The sequence below is a fragment of the Cyprinodon tularosa genome, unplaced genomic scaffold (assembly GCF_016077235.1).
Source record: "Cyprinodon tularosa strain WSP-4 unplaced genomic scaffold, ASM1607723v1 ctg704, whole genome shotgun sequence".
NCBI classification, from domain to species: domain Eukaryota; kingdom Metazoa; phylum Chordata; class Actinopteri; order Cyprinodontiformes; family Cyprinodontidae; genus Cyprinodon; species Cyprinodon tularosa.
In genome coordinates this window covers 79636-100744 of record NW_024039457.1, presented here as the reverse complement: position 1 = coordinate 100744, position 21109 = coordinate 79636, and the positions used below count along the sequence as shown (strand labels likewise).

At 41.4% G+C, this 21109-nt stretch overlaps 1 protein-coding gene and 1 long non-coding RNA gene across 2 annotated transcripts; both read right to left on the bottom strand.

Moving 5' to 3' along the window:
* Positions 1 to 255: 255 nt before the first annotated feature.
* Positions 256 to 14549, bottom strand: LOC119772260 (NACHT, LRR and PYD domains-containing protein 14-like; the record flags this gene model as incomplete). Its single annotated transcript, XM_038268599.1, has 11 exons — positions 256 to 1279; positions 1426 to 1472; positions 5265 to 5438; positions 6536 to 6709; positions 7463 to 9248; positions 9339 to 9567; positions 9752 to 9830; positions 10897 to 11007; positions 12226 to 12336; positions 13515 to 13625; positions 14413 to 14549. Coding segments are annotated over 11 exons (3489 nt in total), but the record flags the coding sequence as incomplete, so codon positions are not given.
* Positions 14550 to 14849: 300 nt separating this feature from the next.
* On the bottom strand, positions 14850 to 19763 carry LOC119772266. The gene is made up of 4 exons (XR_005279237.1): positions 19534 to 19763; positions 19435 to 19437; positions 18704 to 18841; positions 14850 to 14895 (listed from the first exon to the last, which is right to left on the bottom strand). It is a non-coding gene; the product is annotated as an uncharacterized LOC119772266 (long non-coding RNA).
* Between the last annotated feature and the right edge of the window lie 1346 nt (positions 19764 to 21109).

The window sequence follows — 21109 nt, the reverse complement described above, 5'->3', positions numbered from 1 at the left end:
CATACCAAAATAAATAGCTTTTCAAGATGATGCAAAGTTAAATGTGACACTGTTACCATTAGTTATAAAACTAAGAAAATTAATTCTAAGGAAATTATCATCCATTTAATAGGCTAGTTCAGTAAAGCTTCTGTTCTTAACATTTTTTTCCTGCATTACTTTTACTTTTATACTTTAAGAAGTTTAAAAAATTGCACTTTTGCATGTTTACTGAAGTAAAAAGCTGAAGTTGATCCTTTAACTTCTAAAAAAAGTTTTTTAAACAGCAGGATTTTTACTTCTACTTGAGTAATATTTATTAATACTTTTGACACCTCAGTATTTGAATCTGAAAAAAATCAACTCATAGGCTATTGAGTTTGTTTGGCGAGATACTACAGAAAGAAAGAATTTCATGATGTAAAGTAGCATAATTCTAATTTTATTTATCTGTTTAAGTGATCAAATATGATAACTTTTTTAAATAAAATTAATTTCTGAGATCAGTGTCTTATCTGTCAGCAAAAAACTTTTCTAAGGAGGAAGATGACCTGCTCTCTGTTAAAAAGTAGAGCTTTAGAAAAAGATGACATCTAGATCCTAGAATAATTTAATTCTAGGATCTTTTATCTTTAAAGGACTAGACAATGGAGAGTTATTTAGAAGAGTTTCAAAGACCCAATAAATCCATCGGTCTGAAAATAATTGCCTGAATTAAATTAACACATATTTACAGGATAAAGAAGCACAATGAAAGATGTTCTGAAGTCTCAACACAGCAACACTGAGGAACCAGGTGAGATTGTAAATCCAGCGTAAAGAGTATCAGTAAACGTAGTGTTGAAGGTGTGAAGGTTGATCAGCGAGCCAGAGGAGACTCTGTAGAAGGACAGAATACCAGCAGGACAGTCCACATGCACTGCAACTCTGTTAGAGACGGAGGAGGGAGGGGACATTGTGGAAAGGAGTTTCCTGCTCTTATAATGAGAGATAGTGTAACCCTCATCACAGCAGCTCAGACACCAGGATTCATCAGTATTTCTTGACTGAGGATCCTTACTCTGAGCTCTCCTTTTGAATATTCTGTAACTCAATGTTATCTCGATTCTTCCTCTCCACTCAACCTCCCAGTAACAGCGACCTGTCAGAGCTTTGCAACACAGCAGCTGAGGAACGCTTAATCTGGCTACATGATCAGAACATGAGCTAGCTTCCTCCACATGTGTCGCCCTCTTGTTGTCATCGGATAGTTGGAAGTCTGGATGTAATGTTTCTGGGTCAAATGTCAGCTCACATGCATCTGATGGAGAGAACAGGAAACATTCAGCTAAACCATTTATTCCTATTTTAACAAAAATACAAGCAATACAAAACAATATAGACAGTTTGGATGTGTTTGTATGCAAGTTGCTTTGCTGTCATGAATCAAGAAAAAAAGAAACTTACCCCTCCATAGACCTGGTTTTAAATATCGTTCACCAGCAGGCTCTGATCTGAAAGGAGAAAGCCAGTCAACTATAAACTCTAGGGCCTTTATTAAAATATTATTCTACGCTAATAAAGGAACAATTTTGCATTTACACAGATACATCAAATTGTATCATCACTAAATGCAGCATCATTGCTTGTATTTCTAATCCTTTATTTCCTTTAACAACACCCGTTGCAGGAGGCTAACAAAAGAAGTCAAACAACCCCCATTCCAAATGGATGGACCCGATTCAATTAGCATGTTTTTTTTTTTTTTTTTTTTTTTTTTGTTTTTTTTTACAGTGTCCTGTCTGGCAAGGTGGCAATAAGAATAATTGTCTTGATGCCAAAAGGAGCCCAACAGATTTTACTTTCACAAGTGTAGCGGTATCGCAATTGCCATACCGCTCCACTTGTTTCATGTATATAAATTGCTTTATTATAATTATGCAGGGAGTTTTACAGTTCATATGGACACTGCAATGTAAGTAGAGCAGAAAAACAGAAGAAGAAGAAGGAAAAAGAAAAAAACAGGACAAAAGATGAAAGAAAGAGGAGATAGGAAGGAGACAATGACAAAACATTTTCAGTCTGCTTCAACACCTGTAATGAGATGGAGAAAAAAAAAAAAAAAAAAAAAAAAAAAAAAAGAACAGCACAACCAAAAAACATGGTACGAGATATACAATAAAGCAAACACCTTGAAACTATCACTAAAGTAATATTATTAAGTCTGACATGTACTCTGTGCCACCTGAAGATATGAATGTGGGGCCTCCGCCCGGAAGCGAATCTCCAAGCACCCGAAGCCCAGCACCCGCAGCTGCCCGTGAGGGTGAACCCGTGCATGCAAAGCTTTAACCATAGAAAAAAATGCTCAATAGTGGTTGTGGAGAGCCGGAGAGGCAAACCCCCCAGAGCACTGAGTCCAGCGCCGGGAGACCCAAAGCCCCAGGCGCCCAAGGGGACCCCAGAAGCGAAGGCACCAAGGCGGGGCCAGCCCCGGAAATCAGACCCCACCAAGGCAGGAGGAGAGACAGCCACGAGGAAGCCCCCCAGCCACCGCCATGCCGGCGCCCCGGGGAGCCGCGGGGACGAGTCCGCGGGCCCCGCCGGCAGCCGGCCACCCCGAAGTAGGGCCGGGCGCCGAACACCAGCCCCCCCACGGCGCCGACCGAAACGCCCCAGCCCCACAGAGCACCGAAACACGCCCCGCCCCCCCGCACCAAGCCCCGGCGACCGGCCGCAACACCCACCGCGACCGCACCACCCAGGAAAACACTAAGACGGCCCCGCCCCCGGCCGGGGCCCATGCGCATCCGCCGCGAACCGGCCACGAGCGCCGCGGGACCCCCCCCCAAAACGCCCCCCCGGCCAAAAGCGCAGCCCCACCCCACCAAGACCGATGCCAACAGCGCGCAACGAAACACACCGCGCACAGAATCAGCCCGAGAGCAGAAAAGCCGCCCGGCGCAAAACCGCAAGATGAGCAGACCGCAGCCGGCGCAACCACCCCCCCCAGCAGCCCGAGGGGCAGCACAAAGCCAGAGCGGAGCGAACCGCGCCGCCCCCCCACCGGACGATGCCAAAGCAGCCCAGCCACGTCCGCCACCCCCCCCCGCAGCCCGCACCAGGCCCCGACACGCGGCCAGAGCAGCTCCGCCGCCCCGGCCCCCCACCACGCGCCGGTCATAGCCACCCCAGGCCCCCACCCGCCCCGCAGCCCCACCCGCCGCGATCAGCGGGAACAGAGCAGCCCCGCCATGCCTCCAGGAGGGAAAACCCACCCGAATACCCAGCCAGCGCAGCCAGCCCGCCCAGACCGGCCCCCCAACACTACCCCCCGCCGGAGCCGCCCGGACCCCCACACACCAGCAGCGCGCCGCCAGCAGGACCCCCACCCAGCAGGCCCGCCTGCCCCCCGAGAAAACAGACATGCCAAACCCCCCAAAGAAAAAAAGAGAAAAAAAAAAAAAAAAAAAAAAAAAAAGGGGCCCCCACAATGCGACAGCGGACACCAGACACCGACCCGCCCGCAACCGCTCCCCCCCACCGAGGAAGAGAAAAAAAAAATAATAAATAAATAAATAAATAGGTAAATAAATTAATTAATTAATAATTACAATTAAAATAAATAGGCAAGAGGAGAAGTGCGAGCGGAAAAACCGGAGCCCAAAACCCGCACCCCACCATGCCGCGCAGCTCCCCCCCTCCCCGAACCGATACCACAGAACCGGCATAGGAAAGAAACACCGCCCAGGAACCGGCATCGTAGCGAAGGCACCGGCACCGACCCCGAAAATCCCCGAACAACACCCAGCCCCACCCCGAAGCGGATCCAGTCCCAGAACCCAGGGATCCGAGGCCCCAAGGGCACCCCACCCCCAGACAGGAGCCCCAGCAAAGCCCCGGCCGGCCGGGGCCAGTGGAGAGGCCGCCAGGAATGAGCCAGCAGTCCCCCGGGCATCCACCCCCAGCTCCACCAGTGCACCGGTGAGCCCCGACGCCAGCCAGCGGAGGGAGAGCAGGACGGGGGGAATGGGCTCCGCACTTAGCGGAGACTTGAGATGTATTTGGGAGAGGGTGCGGTTGAGACCCCAACCTGGGAAAGAAAAAAAAAAAAAAAAAAAAAAAAAAAAAAAAAAACACACCATCTCAATCATGCCTTCCCTCCCTAGTGCCCCCACTCGTACCACAGGAAAAAAAAAAAAAAAAAAAAAAAATTGAATAAAATAATAATAATAATAAATAAAGAAAATAACAACGCAGACACACATTCACACATAACACTCACATCCAATAATACCAGGACCAAAAACCCGGTGACACCGGTGGTCGGTCCCGGGACTATCGGATGACCCCATAAGTGAACCTAAAATCCGGATGTGAGGGGAGCGGCGACACCGCCACACCAACCCATCTCTTTCCTGCTTCAAGCCCGGCCCCCCACCCCGCACACGGACCGGACCACCCCCCGCAAGAGCCCCCCCCGGGACCGGGGCCCACCCATCCCGCGCCGGCCACCCAACCAGAACCGCCCCCCCCCCCCCGAAAAGAACAAAAAAAAAAAAAAAAAAAAAAAAAAAAAAAAAAAAACCTTCAACCAGGCACTTCATGCCCCTCCATCCAACCTTCTTTGGGGAGAGCAGAGGTGACAGCCCCGCCACCAGCAGGCCACCTAGGCCCCGCAGCCAGCCCCAGCCAAAACCACGGACCAGGTGGCCCGCTCTTCCTCCAGGCCCCAGACTCCAGGCGGCAGCCGGAGAACAGGGGTGTGAGAAGACCCCGATCCTCACTGCGCCCGCTCGAATGTGGTGTTGTTGCGTGTTGCTCTCAGATGCAATTAAAACTGGGAGTACCAAGAGGGGGTGTCCGGCACACTCCACCCCCCCTCCAGGAGATAGACGGTGCCAGCACACCCTCCCCCTTCGACAACCCTCAACCCTCAATGTCTAGAATTAGCATGTTTTCTAAGTAAATAAAAGGCTTTGTTGGGTTACTGTGTAACGCGTAAAACTCAACACTTTTTCTGACATTTTTAATTGAAAAAGTTTCCTGGATGGGAAGCGAAAATCTTCAAACTTGGAAAACAATTTTTATAACTATTGTTGGGGAATGGTGTAGTTTACCTCCCCCACAGCTTAGCTACAAATTAGCTTTCATTTTTTGTATCAGCAATGAAAAAAGGACCTTATCGTAAATGAAAAATGCTTAAACGGCTATAAGAATAAAGAGCAAATTGCTACAAGTATAAAGAACATATTTAAAGACTTTACGTGCATCGTTCTCAGTGGTAATGGAGCATCTCACCATACCTGAGAATTTCAAGTCTGCAGTGAGGATCTCTCAGTCCAGCCGAAAGCATTTCTACTCCTGCTTGACCTGGATGATTGTAGCTCAGATCCAATTCTTTAAGATGGTTTGGGTTTGATTTGAGTGCTGAAGCTAGAAAACCACATCCATCCTTCGTGATCAGACAGCCTGACAAGCTGTAAATACAGAAATCCACATCATGATTTACTGTGCAATACTAAGGCTATTCTGTTAAAAATATATGTGATAGACCGACACAATGTAAGCACAAATGTAAGATGTGAGAAAGTCACAATTGGCTTTCAAGACTTTATTTATTTATTTTTTTTAACCAAAATCAGTCTAAAATGTTTAGCATTCATTGATAACTAACTTATTTTCCCCTGATATCCCTAAGAAAACTAATACATTGCATGGATGTGTTTTAACCAGCAACCTAGCAGTCAGAGTATCAACCTGCACCTCCATCGCCTCTTTTATACACTGCAAAAATAAAAAATCTAAGCAAGCAATTTTTTCTCAATATAAGTGCATTTCTTCTTGAATTGAGGAGGTAAGTGAGACATTTTGTCAATAGAATAAGACAATTAACATTTCAAATAAGAACAAAACAACTGCAGTCTCTTATTTCAAGCACATATTATCTAATTATCTATTTGAACAGTAAAAATGCTCATTCCATTGGCAGATTATCTTATTTTCCTACTCAGATAAAGGGGAAATTAATTTAATTAAGGACTTTATTACTTATTTTAGATTGTTTTTGCAGTGTATGACGATGTTTTTGGACTTTAACAAAAGTAAAGGAACATGTAAAAGACAGTAAGGTAACAGTTGGTATTGACTGAAACAATAAATCCATAAATGTAATGGATTTGAGTCCTTGTCGTTAATGAGTTCAAGATCAACTCAAGGCATAGCTTTTACCTTTCTTGAGTCCAGGGTATGTACCTATTCTTAAATCTGAAGAAGCAGCTTTATTCCTTATTTACCAATAATGAAGAACAGATTTATGAAAAACTTGTTGCTTAAAATCAAGGTTAAAAACAAAATTTGCATAAACCTGCCATTGTTTGTTTTATTCATCATGCCAGTGCAACGTACATTTTACATTAAATATGTTTTATTAAAAAATAGAAATTGGATTTTCCTTTTTTAAACTAAGGTCAATACAAAATGATTAAAAGTTACATTTGAAGATAACATGTATGATCTATCTATCAATAGACAAAAATCACTATTAAGATGGCCAATCAAAGTTAATGATACTTACTTTATCCTTTCTAGTATGCAGTGAGGACTCTTTAGTCCCTCGGACAGATGCTTCACTCCTGAATCCTTCAGATTGTTGTTTTTCAGGTCCAGTTCTCTAAGACTGGAGGACTGGGACCTGAGCACTGAAGACAGAGCTGCACAGCTTGTCTTTGACAAGTTACAGCTGCTTAGTCTAAAGAAAGACAACAAAAATGAGGGAACCCAACATAAATATGATGACTTAATAAAGTAGATATTGCAAAATCTTGTTAAGGCAAGTTGTTAAAACACTCTTCTATCTAAGTGTATTATCTACCAGCACAATATTTTTCAATACAAAGGAAATATATAGAAATGCCATGTAAAGATTTCTTAATCTGTCTCTATTGCTTTATTTTGAGTGCATTATGATATGTTTGTACTGAGAGCCCTCAATCCCCAATTTTTCAATGAAATGCTTCAAAACATTTCAAACAATCCAAAATAAGTAATAAAAACTAACTAGATCAGATGATCTTATTAGTAGAAGCCCTGAAAACAAGTCCTTGCCTCAGCCTAATACGTTGTCCTTGCTCAACTGCACAAAACTGACAAGTGTAACTGTTATCAACCAATCCCAACAAAGATACACTTGATTATACTTCTATCAGTATTTTTCCACCTTTCTCTTATATTGATTTATGCTTAAATCTATTTTGCAACTTTTTTATCATCAAGTGTAAAGACATAACCACCATCCATGTGACTGGCTGTCCGTCTCTAATTTCCTGTGATCAGGTACATCTTCTATATGTCTGCGTAAAATTATGAGTAGAAAACAGTTTGAACTGTCTGTTATGTTAATAAAAAGTACAAAATCATTTGATTATAGTGTTAACATAGTGAGACATATGTTGTAATGCCCTAAAGTTTTAGATAACAAGTAAAAATCTTTTTGTATCCTTACATAGCTTTGTTGGAGGCTTTAACCACTGGCAGCAGCCTCAGAAGAACCTCCTCTGAAGCAGAGTATTTCTTCAGGTCAAACACATTCAGATCTTCTCCAGAGGATAACAGGATGAACCCCAGAGCAGACCACTGAGCAAAAGTCAAGTTATCATGGGAGAGACTTCCTGACGCCAGAGACTGTTGGATTTCCTCTACCAGGGATCGATCATTCAGTTCATTCAGACAGTGAAGAAGATTGATGGTTTTCTCTGCAGACACATTCTCACTAATCCTGTTCTTTATATACTGGACTGTTTTCTGGTTGTTGTGAGAGCTACTTCCTGTTTCAGTCAGCAGACCTTTCAGGAGTTTCTGATTAGTTTGGACTGAAAGTCCCAGCAGGAAGCGGAGGAACAAGTCCAGGTGTCCATTTGGACTCTGTAAGGCCTGGTCTACAGCATTATGATGCAGTAATTTTGTTTTAGATTTGTTGAATAATATTGGCACAGCTGTTTGTTTTTCTTCCATCAGGTTGACACCTGAGTTGATGAAAGTCTGATGAACATGAAGAGCAGCCAGAAACTCCTGAACACTCAGATGGACAAAGCAGAACACCTTCTCCTGCAGCAGCCCTCTCTCCTCTTTGAACATCTGTGTGAACACTCCTGAGTAAACTGAGGCTGCTCTGATATCGATGCCACATTCTCTCAAGTCTGATTCATAGAAGATCAGGTTCCCCTTTTGCAGCTGATTAAAAGCCAATTTTGCCAGAGCCTCAATCATTTTTCTGTCATCTGTACTCCAGTTGGAATCTGTTTCTACCCCTCCTTCATACTTGACCTTCTTCATTTTGGTCTGAACCAACAGGAAGTGGATGTACATTTGAGTTAGTGTATTGGGCAGCTCTCCTCCCTCTTTTTTCCTCATCACAGCCTCCAAAACTGTAGCAGTGATCCAGCAGAAAACTGGGATGTGGCACATTATATAAAGACTTTGTGATGTCTTTACATGGGAAAGTATTTTGCAAGCTTGCTCATCTCCAAATCTCTTCCTGAAGTACTCCTCCTTCTGTGGGCCAGTGAAACCTCTGACCTCTGTCACCATGCCAACACACTGAGGAGGGATCTGATTGGCTGCTGCAGGTCGTGTGGTTATCCAGAGCAGAGCAGATGGAAGCAGTTTCCCCCTAATCAGGTTTGTCATCAGAACATCCACTGAGGTGGACTCTGTAACATCAGTCAGGATCTCCTTGTTGTGGAAGTCCAGAGGAAGTCGACTCTCATCCAGACCATCAAAGATGAACAGAACCTGGAGGTGTTCAAAGCTGCTGATTTCTTTGGTTTCCGTAAAGAAGTGATGAACTAGTTCCACCAAGCTGAACTTTTTCTCTCTCAGCACATTCAGCTCTCTGAAGGTGAATGGAAATATGAACTGGATGCTCTGGTGGGCTTTGCCTTCAGCCCAGTCCAGAGTGAACTTCTGGGTTAAGACTGTTTTCCCAATGCCAGCCACTCCCTTAGTCATCACTGCTCTGATTGGTTGATCTCTTCCAGGTGGGACTTTAAAGATGTCTTCTGGTCTGATTGTTGTTTCTGGTCTTTGTGGGTTCCAGGATGCTGCTTCAATCTGTCGGACCTCGTGTTCATCATTGACCTCTCCAGTCCCCCCGTCTGTCATGTAGAGCTCTGTGTAGATCTGGTTCAGAAGAGTTGGACTTCCCGCCTTAGCAATTCCCTCAAAGACACACTGGAACCTCTTTTTTAGACCAGTTTTATGTTTTCGTTGACAAACTCCAGTGAGATTTACTTAGTGAAAATAGAACAAACAATTTTATTATTTGTGTCACCTGAAAATGTTGTTTACTCTTTAGAGTAAATCTGCAGAAATTGTCTTACTGCTCTGCAGACGGTCAGCCAGCTTCTCCTCCTTCATTCTTCTCAGGAAGTTCACTGTGATCTTCATCAGTGCCTCTCTGCTTCTCCTCATCTGCTCTTCCTCATCACCTTCCAAAACCTCCTCATCCTTTCTTAGACTTTCTGGGCATTCTGGGTTATCTAGACTTAAAACTTTCTGGATGGTATTCAACTCCTTCTTCACGAAGTTGAAAATGCTGTCTTCCAGCAACTAAAACAGACAGAAATCAGACTGATTTCAAGGACTTAGACTTCATTGTCATTTTGCACACACAGAAGGTATTCAAACAGAAATTACATTCATGGAATAGTCGGAGAGTGCACTACTTTACAAACTGAAGCAGAGATTACTTTGAACATAACAAATGAAAAGAAGTTGTTGCATGTGTACTGACCATAAATATAGATGCCAGCTCTGATTGATGCAGCTGGGAAGATGAACCACTGTCCACATCTAAACTCTGGTGGTCCTCTCTGTGGACAAATCAATACAATTATCTCAGAATACGTCTATCTGGATTTTTACTTATGTTAGAAATAAACTGGGTTATTTAGGGCTTATACATGAGAAAAATTTTGAATTCTATTCTGAATTGAACAAGATGCCAATGAAGGAATACTAATATAGGAGGAATATGATCTCCTAATACAATGAGCTGAGGGATTTTTTTTTTTATATATATATATATATATATATATATATATATATATATATATATATATATATATATATATATATATATATATATATATATATATATATATATATATATATATATATATATATATATAAATTACAATATAATATATACATATCTCATATTGTAATTGAATAAAGGCCAATCATTGCTCTGAATGGTTTCCACTTGCTTATAATGAAAAAGAATGATCCAGGGCATCTCAAACAAACAAACAAACAAAACAATGCGAATAAGGGTTGGTCTTGTGTTGGATACAGCTTACTGTAACACAGTAGCTACCTTTACTTTCCTTGTGAAACTAAAAATACATTTTGGTGAGACACCTGATACAAAATATACATGTAGATTACAGACAGAAATGGCAAAAATAGTTATAAAAATTAAAGAAAAAGACATCCCTAGAGAAGACTTATTAATTACAAAACCTCCTCAGAAGAAAACCCAAAATAAGAAATACAAAAGAGCCATAGCAGAAGACTTAAAAAGACATTCTTTGTCAGAAATACTTGAAGCAATGAAAGAAAAATATAATGGATACTATGGAAATATGGACTCCACCCTAATTACAATAAAATAGAATAGAAAAATATTTTAAGGTGTGAATGTAGCTAAAATAAATAAAAAGGTGAGCTTAAAGGTAGACAACAGACTGAAGAATGGAAAAGCTTTGTAAATGAGCAGAGTTGTAGATAAGCAAAGCGTTAACTAATAGCCTTTATTTTTGTTGGGTCGGTGAAGAAATAAATTGACAGATTTTAACTTCTGTAACATAAATTTCATAATGAAGAAAGCATTTGAGACCGACTTATGTAAGAGAGATACAGGAGTGTACAGCTCACCTCTCTGCTGACTGAGAAGATTTAAAATCAATCCATTTTTCCTTAGAATCATTACTCTTGTAGGACCAATTTCTGGGCTGAGCTTCAGGTCCAGGTCTGACTGCCTGAATCCTGTGAACATTACAAAACCTCATGATGGAAAATATCTGAATTAAGATTACAAATAATAAGCACTAACTACAATTAGGCCTTTAAATATTTTCAGACTTCATTTGAATGAATTATTTTTAAACATCTTGTAAAAAATGTAAAAAAGTTCTTGTAAACCTGAGTTTTAACATTGTTTTTGTCTTTGCCTCTCGGCAGGAAGTCATCCTGCAAACTGGATTTTTCGGACCTTCTCTCCCTGGAAGGAGCAACAGAGCCTCAAGCTGAACTGGGTTTAAAAACAGGAGGTTTGGATCCACTTTCCCCAAGAGATCGTTTGAGCCTCACACTGAGAAAGGGATTCATCTCCACTACGACCCGTTCAAGTACCACAGGAAATCTGAGTGGCAGTCAGTTTCTCCGTTCACCTACAAACAACCGCATTCTGGGTAAACCCTCTTCCGCCCTCCACCGAATCAGACAAACACTGGAACTACAGCATACAGACTGGAGTCATAGATTCAACAACTTCTCTGGAAATGTGAGTCAGCAACCAGATCCTCTTCTCCAAGTTCACAAATCAAATTTCCCACTGAGCCTAAACTAATCGCTGTGTCTTCCCCTCACTTTCCAGTTCCGGATGAGCAGTGTTCAGAGCAACACTTCTCTCTGCATTATCTCTTCAATAAAACCTGTTAAACCTTTTCTACTGGTCTCCCTGTTTGGTCTACAGCATTTGGGTCTGAACTTTAGTAAAATCATGACAAGTAAAAAACTTGAAAAGACATTCTTTGGGAGAAACACTTCAGGCACCCGAGGAAGATATAAACATCACTGAAAGAAAAATATAATGGACTCCACCCTAATTACAATAAAGTTGAATAGAAACATATTTTTATTATGTGAATGTAGCTAAAATAAGTAAAAAGGTGAGCTTAAAGGTACACAACAGACTGAAGAAAACAATAAAAGAACAAAATTCTTAGAGTAATCTGTACAGAAAAAGAGAATAACTCCATGCAGTCATTGATAGATATTACGATAACATGAAATGTCAGAAAGCTGGAAAAGCTTTGTAAATGAGCAGAGTTGTAGATAAGCAGTGTTTACTATTAGCATTTATTTTTGTTGGGTCGGTGAAGAAATAAATTGACAGATTTTAGCTTCTGTAACATAATGTCATAATGAAGAAAGCATTTGAGACCGACTTATGTAAGAGAGATACAGGAGTGTACAGCTCACCTCTCTGCTGACTGAGAGGATTTAAAATCAATCCAGTTTTCCTTAGAATCATTACTCTTGTAGGACCAATTTCTGGGCTGAGCTTCAGGTCCAGGTCTGACTGCCTGAATCCTGTGAACATTCATGATGGAAAATATCTGAATTAAGATTACAAATAATAAGCACTAACTACAATTAGGCCTTTGAATGTTTTCAGACTTCATTTGAATTAATTATTTTTAAACATCTTGTAAAAAATGTATAATTTTTTTTTTTTTTTTGCCTCTTGGCAGGAAGTCATTCTGGATTTTTAAGACTTTCTCTCCCTGGAAGGGGCAACAGAGCCTCAAGCTGAACTGGGTTTACAAACAGGAGGTTTGGATCCACTTTCCCCAAGAGATCGTTTGAGCTTCACACTGAGAAAGGGATTCATCTCCACTACGACCCGTTCAAGTACCACAGGAAATCTGAGTGGCAGTCAGTTTCTCCGTTCACCTACAAACAACCGCATTCTGGGTAAACCCTCTTCCGCCCTCCACCGAATCAGACAAACACTGGAACTACAGCATACAGACTGGAGTCATAAATTCAACAACTTCTCTGGAAACGTGAGTCAGCAACCAGATCCTCTTCTCCAAGTTCACGAATCAAATTTCCCACTGAGCCTAAACTAATCGCTGTGTCTTCCCCTCACTTTCCAGTTCCAGATGAGCAGTGTTCAGAGCAACACTTCTCTCTGCATTATCTCTTCAATAAAACCTGTTAAACCTTTTCTCCTGGTCTCCCTGTTTGGTCTACAGCATATGGGTCTGAACTTTAGTAAAATCATGACAAGTAAAAAACTTGAAAAGACATTCTTTGGGAGAAACACTTCAGGCACCCGAGGAAGATATAAACATCACTGAAAGAAAAATATAATGGACTCCACCCTAATTACAATAAAGTTGAATAGAAACATATTTTTATTATGTGAATGTAGCTAAAATAAGTAAAAAGGTGAGCTTAAAGGTACACAACAGACTGAAGAAAACAATAAAAGAACAAAATTCTTAGAGTAATCTGTACAGAAAAAGAGAATAACTCCATGCAGTCATTGATACATATTACGATAACGTGAAATGTCAGAAAGCTGGAAAAGCTTTGTAAATGAGCAGAGTTGTAGATAAGCAGTGTTTACTATTAGCATTTATTTTTGTTAGGTCGGTGAAGAAATAAATTGACAGATTTTAGCTTATGTAACATAAATGTCATAATGAAGAAAACATTTGAGACCGACTTATGTAAGAGAGATACAGGAGTGTACAGCTCACCTCTCTGCTGACTGAGAAGATTTAAAATCAGTCCAGTTTTCCTTAGAATCATTACTCTTGTAGGACCAATTTCTGGGCTGAGCTTCAGGTCCAGGTGTGACTGTCTGAATCCTGTGAACATTACAAAACCTCATGATGGAAAATATCTGAATTAAGATTACAAATAATAAGCACTAACTACAATTAGGCCTTTAAATGTTTTCAGACTTCATTTGAATAAATAATTTTTAAACATCTTGTAAAAAATGTAAAAAAGTTCTTGTCAAACTGAGTTCTTGTCAACCTGAGTTTTAACATTGTTTTTGTCTTTGCCTCTCGGCAGGAAGTCATCCTGCAAACTGGATTTTTCGGACCTTCTCTCACTGGAAGGAGCAACAGAGCCTCAAGCGGAGCTGGGGTTCAAACAGGAGGTTTGGACCCACTTTCCCTGGGAGATCATTTGAGCTAGGCCTTTAAATGTTTTCAGACTTCATTTGAAATAATTATTTTTAAACATCTTGTTAAAAAAAGTAAAAAAGTATCATCATATTACATGAACAAAAATCAAGAGTCTTTATAGCATCTATGTTTGAAGTTAAATCAAAGTTTAAGCACCACTAAGTGGGAAAAAAGTACTTGTAGTCATTTCATGTAGAAGAAATACCTTTTACACAAAACTATTAAAATCACCCCTTAAAGTGGGAATTTGGACAGGGTAAATAACTTTAATTGACAATATTCCCTTTATATTTCATGTAAAATGTTTTGACAAATACATAAATACTTCAAATAAACAAGGTCAGTCATTGCTCTGATTGGTTAGAACCTGCCTATCATTAAAATGAATGATCCATGGCGCCTAAAGCAAACAAATAAACATAGAGATGATGAGAAAGGGCAGCAGTTACATCCAGCTTACCTTTCTGTTGTTGGATCAGGAGAAGATTTAAAATGACCAAAAATGTCCTTTGAATCGTTGCTCCTAAAGGACAGATTGCTGGGTCCCCTTTCAAGTTCAGATGTGACTCTCTGGATCCTACTAAAAACAAAATGATTTTTATAGAATTTCTTTTATAAAAAACAGCAATTATTTGTTACAGACAAATATTAAGATCAATCACCTTCACTGTCTTACTAATACTACTGTATAATGAAATTTTAGTGAGACACTTGGTACAGAAAAAAAAAGTAGCATCCTTAGAGTAAACCCTTAAAGTACAAGAAACCCTCAGAACTGAAACTCAAAATATGAAAATATAATTCGTTTGGAATATCGGCAAAGAAACAACTGACAAATTTAGCTCATGTTACATAAATGTCATAACAATATTTTTAAAAAAGGAAAATCTGACAGACTCAGGACATTTCTCCAGGTCCAGGTTCAGATGTTCCTCTCTGGATTCTGTGAACATTACAAAACGTCTTGATAAAAAATGTCTGAATTAAAAATATAAATTAGAAGAACTTTAAACCATAATAAAGCCTGAAAATGTTTTTTGTGCTTAATTTGAATGCTTCAGTTTAAAAATTATGTTAAATTGTTTTTGAAACATCACTTGTTACGAACTTCTCATAAAATAAGTCAAAAAAAAACTACCATCTAATATGAATGAAAATTATAAGCCTTTAATTCATTAACTATTCAAGGGATAATGTTTGAGCACCATTGGGTTGTAACCAAGTTTCTTATAGGCAGAAGTAGGTAGCGTACACAAAAATTGTACTTTAGTAAGAATACTTCTACTTAAACTATGTTTTCAGTCAAGTCAAAGTAAAAAAGTAGTCATACAAAATTATTAAAGTACTTAATAATTATTGGATCATACCATCTGGTTTAAAAATATTGCACTGAAACTGATTGGATGTGCAAATAATATTATTTTAAATAAAAACATATATTTGAAATAAAAATACAAGACATTATTGATTATAAATATTAAATTAATGTAGCAAAAAAAAAAATCAAAATCCATTTTCCAAAATATCCACTGGCAACATTTTAATGTTTAGTGTACATTCAACTGATATCTGAACAGCTCAGGCTTCTCACAGTGGACATAGAAACCAGACATTTTGCACTTTTACATTAAACTTAGTTTCCATCATATTCTGAATTGAAATATTTAATCTATTCTTTTTGAAGAGCATCGTTTAAAGGTTGCATGACTTAGGGCTCTAAGAAATGTCTTCAGCTCTGCTTCCGTTGGCCTTTACACCAGTGAATATTTTCCTTGACTTTGTTTCTAATTTGACCAACTCAATTTGTGGGACAGAAGTAACTATGCATCACAGTCCAGCAAAAATCTAGTTAACTTATTACAGTGGTAGCCATTAAACATTTCAGCACTTTCCTTGATGGCCCCTTGTCTGGTCCCCTACAATTCCTTTTTAAACATCAATCTTTGCACTAAAATATTATTTCTGTCATGATTTGTGGACATTAAGATCAAAGAGAAGCATCATCTCCTGGCCAGACCCTGTAATTCAGTGAAAGGGTGGAGTCAGAGTAAAATAATATGCAAGAGTGTGTCATCGCAAATGTTTTCCCATTCAGTCATGTATACAGTAGCCATGCATCAGCGCTGTGCTGCACAATTTAGCAGCAATGTTGGCAGATTTTGGTGCTTTACCTAGATCATTTTTTAAACGTCAGCATCTGCTTTATTCACAACTGACAGTTTTGTGAAGCTTTGGATAATAAATGCATTCTGTGATGAGTTGAAAGGTTAACAGAGAGCATTCTGAAGCTAATATAGTGGCCTTCAGCCTATGACCATAAACTACAGAGAGATTTGTTTTAATTCCTTTACATGAACACAGAATTCTCTACTATTCTTGGTGTATCAATCTTTTCCACAATAACATCAGTCTAATTAATCCAAACTGATTGTTAGGACCAGTTTCTTCAGTTTATTTTTGTGGAAATTTGTATGAAGTGGGTGAGGGACATTGAGTCCGAGAGGACCATGTTCCGTTCCTCCATTGTCAAGGCGGCTTATCTGAGCTGCGGCCGCAAGGTTGTCGGTGCCTGTCGTGGCGGCAACCCTCGAACCCGTTGGTGGACACCTCTGGTGAGGGATGCTGTCAGGTTGAAGAAGGAGGCCTATCGGGCCTTTTTGGCCTGTGGGACTCCGGAATCAGCTGATGGGTACCGGAGGGTGAAGCGGCATGCGGCTCGGATGGTTGCTGAGGCAAAAACTCGGGTATGGGAGGAGTTTGGAGAGGCCATGGAGAAAGACTTCCGCACGGCTCCGAAGCGATTCTGGTCCGCCATCCGGCGTCTCAGGAGGGGGAAGCGGTGCAGCACCAACACTGTTTATAGTGGGGATGGTGTACTGCTGACCTCGACTCGGGACGTTGTGGGTCGGTGGGCGGAATACTTCGAAGACCTCCTCAATCCCACCAACATGTCTTCCATTGAGGAAGCTGGGCCTGGGGACTCTGGACTGGGCTCTCCAATCTCTGTGGGCGAGGTCGCCGAGGTGGTTAAAAAGCTCCTCGGTGGCAGGGCCCCGGGGGTGGATGAGATCCGCCCGGAGTTCCTGAAGGTCCTGGATGTTGTAGGGTTGTGTTGGCTGACACGACTCTTCAACATTGCATGGACATCGGGGGCAGTTCCCCTGGATTGGCAGACTGGGGTGGTGGTCCCCCTATTCAAAAAGGGGGACCGGAGGGTGTGCTCCAATTACAGGGGAGTCACACTCTTAAGCCTCCCTGGCAAGGTCTATTCGGGGGTGCTGGAGAGGAGGGTCCGTCGGATAGTCGAACCTCGGATTCAGGAAGAGCAGTGTGGTTTCCGTCCTGGTCGTGGAACGCTGGACCAGCTCTACACCCTCAGCAGGGTCCTGGAGGGTGCATGGGAGTTCGCCCAACCAGTCTGTATGTGCTTTGTGGACTTGGAGAAGGCGTTCGACCGTGTCCCTCAGGGGGCCCTGTGGGGGGTTCTCCGGGAGTACGGGGTGCCGGGCCCTTTGATACGGGCTGTCAGGTCCCTGTATGACCGGTGTCAGAGTCTGGTCCGCATTGCCGGCAGTAAGTCGGGCTCATTTCCGGTGAGAGTTGGACTCCGCCAGGGCTGCCCTTTGTCACCGATTCTGTTCATTACCTTCATGGACAGAATTTCTAGGCGCAGCCAAGGTGTTGAGGGGATCCGTTTTGGTGGCCTTAGGATTGCGTCTCTGCTTTTTGCAGATGATGTGGTCCTATTGGCTTCATCAGTTCGTGATCTGCAGCTCTCGCTGGATCGGTTCGCAGCCGAGTGTGAAGCGGCCGGGATGGGGATCAGTGCCTCCAAATCCGAGGCCATGGTCTTGAGCCGGAAAAGGGTAGAGTGCCTTCTCCGGGTCAGGGGGGGGTGTCCTGCCCCAAGTGGAGGAGTTTAGGTATCTTGGGATCTTGTTCACGAATGAGGGAAGAAGGGAGCGGGAGGTCGACAGGCGGATTGGTGCAGCGTCTGCCGTGAAGCGGGCGCTGTACCGGTCCGTCGTGGTGAAGAGAGAGCTGAGTCAAAAAGCGAAGCTCTGGATTTACCGGTCGATCTACGTTCCTACCCTCATCTATGGTCATGAACTCTGGGTCATGACCGAAAGAGCGAGATCGCGGATACAAGCGGCCGACATGGGTTTCCTCCATAGGGTGGCTGGGCTCTCCCTTAGAGATAGGGTGAGAAGCTCGGTCATCCGGGAGGGACTCGGAGTAGAGCCGCTGCTCCTCCACGTCGAGAGGAGCCAGTTGAGGTGGCTTGGGCATCTGTTTAGGATGCCTCCTGGACGCCTCCCTGGTGAGGTGTTCCGGGCACGTCCCACCGGGGGGAGGCCCCGGGGAAGACCCAGGACACGCTGGAGAGACTATGTTTCTCGGCTGGCCTGGGAACGCCTTGGGGTTCCTCCTGAAGAGCTGGAAGAAGTGGCTGGGGAGAGGGAAGTCTGGGCCTCCCTTCTTAAGCTGCTGCCCCCGCGACCCGACCCCGGATAAGCGGAGGAAGATGGATGGATGGATGGATCGATGGGTGAGTTTTTCCTAATGTGACATATTGGAAACTAGAGCTGTAACTCAGCTGGTCCTGCAACACTTTCAGTATGTGAGATCACACTGGTACCACACTCAGCTGCCTCTGTTGCGTCTGATGAAGCACTGAGGAACAACAGCAGCGGCTTTATGAGCAGGTCTCATTTGGCCTCATATAGTGGGAAAGTTGGTGGTGATCTCACCTCTGAGTTTTGCTCTGGGTCTCCTGCTCCCCACATAGAGACGTTTTGGGGAGAGGAACTCCCTCCTCTCTGGCCTCACACTGATTCATGGCACTGAATTCACCCCAGCATCAGCTCACACACACTCTCTGCCTTTATCTGGGGAGGAAACAGAAATCCTTCATCTGCATATCAAATTTTGTGATAATTTAGATAATTTGGGCTAAAAAATATATAAGCTCCTCTTATAGTCTCTTCTAATCAGCTTCAGTTAAAAGCAGTTATGCAACAGTATGAGGAAGCTGCAATCAGCTGCTTCACTTCTACTAGCAGCCCACTAGATAGAGAAATAAAGGAATATTTCTATCCATTGGCACAGCTTTAATTTAGATTGACACTTTACTCCACCATATTGACTCCATAAAACAGGTTATAATCAGTGTTAAAATCATCAGACTTATTATCACTGGTGAGTTTTCAGGGGACTTTAGAGCAGGAAAAATAATGACAAGTTAGATCTCTGCAGACAGAAAGAGATTAATCAAGAGGATAACATATTAACTTTCCTTTTACTGAGACAAAAAACATACTTTACATAAAGCAACACTCAACACTTTGAAACAATCTTTTAGTAACATCAAATCAAGTGAAACTGGTTAAGTTAAACTTGTTGAAATGAGAAGTGAAAATTTTCAGCCTTAAACCTTAAAGTTTATCAAGATAAGTTCTAGTATGAAAACAGGTAAACTTACGTTCTGTGTAAATAGTCCAAAGTGTTGAAGAAAAAAAAAATAGATGTTAGCAGACCAGACTTTAACTCAGCTGCTTCCTGGAAGGAGTTGGATATTTACCTGTGATGGAGCAAAGGAAGCTTGGAGGTCAGGTAGATCAAAAAAAGATAGACTCAGACAATGGCCGGGTGTAAAATATCTAAATTAATATCAACAAAATTTGATAAAGTCTTAAGGAAAAAAGAGAAAGAAACTTTATATGATGTTGTTCAAGGTGGTGTTCTGAAAGGAAATAAACCCAGAGAACAGAGCTGCTGGTTGCCTCTCGCTTCACTACCAAAAATGTCTTCCGACTGGTCTGACTGGTTGAACCAGTCTGTGACACAAAAGGTGATGAGATTACATCTGAGGATGAAAATAACCACAAAATAAAGTACCAGTAAAACAACCTCCATGTTCAGTTAATCTCTAACAGAACCAGTATATTCTTTAACTGTGAACTCATTGGACCTTTCATTGATAAGGATTTGTCTCCCTCTAGTGGTGAAAGGGTAAACTCATTGATGTCACTGTAATGACGCCCAGATAGAGTAGTTTTTTTTTAACTATTAAGACACTTTACTCATGCTGAAGCATAAAGGAAAGTCTGTTCAATCTGAATTATTAGATAATTGATTCAAATAATCACTAAATCTTTAACACAAGGAAAATGCAAACATCACAACAAAAACAAACATAACAATAAGATATAAACTGTTTCCATCACACACATCCACAGAGACAACAACCTATGGATCTTAAACGTACTTCTCATCTATAGCTGTATATACAGCAGTAGCCATTAGAATGTCCCCACTTTGCTTGATGGCTCCTTGGCTGGTCCCCTACAATTCCTTTTTTAAACATCATCTTTGTACTAAGATATTACTTTCTGTCATGATTTGTGGACATTGAAGTTGTAGGGAAGTCATATTCAAATTTAAAATCATTCTGGCTTAAACATGAATATAAATGTACTCTTTATCAGACCATAAGTTGGAAAATTTAATTAAAAAAATCCTGTGTTAAAATCTTTTTTTAATTTATTTATTTATTTTTTTATTATCTCATGCAAGCCAGTTAGTTATACGTCAGCCTGAACACCTAAATTCGGCCAATCATATATCAACGGCGATCTTTCAATCAGATTTTTTCAGTCATAGCATCTTGATTCATATTTCACAGCTAATGTATGCAATGGTTGAAATAAAAAATAGGAATCATTTACTTTCCCACTGAGTTCCGCCCCTTGATAATCTACCATTCAGATTAACTTTATTTACTCGTGTAAAGTCGGGCACCACTCGGGAGAATTCGGAACTGCAACCGTTGAAACAGCCGCTTCCCTACAACTTTAAGATCTAAAGAAAACCGCCATCTCCTGGTCAGGCCCTGTAATTCAGTGAAAGGGTGGAGTCAGAGTAAAAAAAAAAGTAAAATAAAACAATATTTAAACTATATCCCATTCGTATATGCAGGGACAAAAACTGTTGTCTGTGTAGCTGCAGCATTTTCAGCCAGTATTTACAGGCAAACTGGAATTTCTTCATTCCTTTAACATCATGTCTAAGTCAGTTTGTTGCCAGATATTACAAAAGATGTTTTGCTACTTGTTTCCAGAGGTTGCATATCATTTGATAAGTAAACTGTCTGTTTT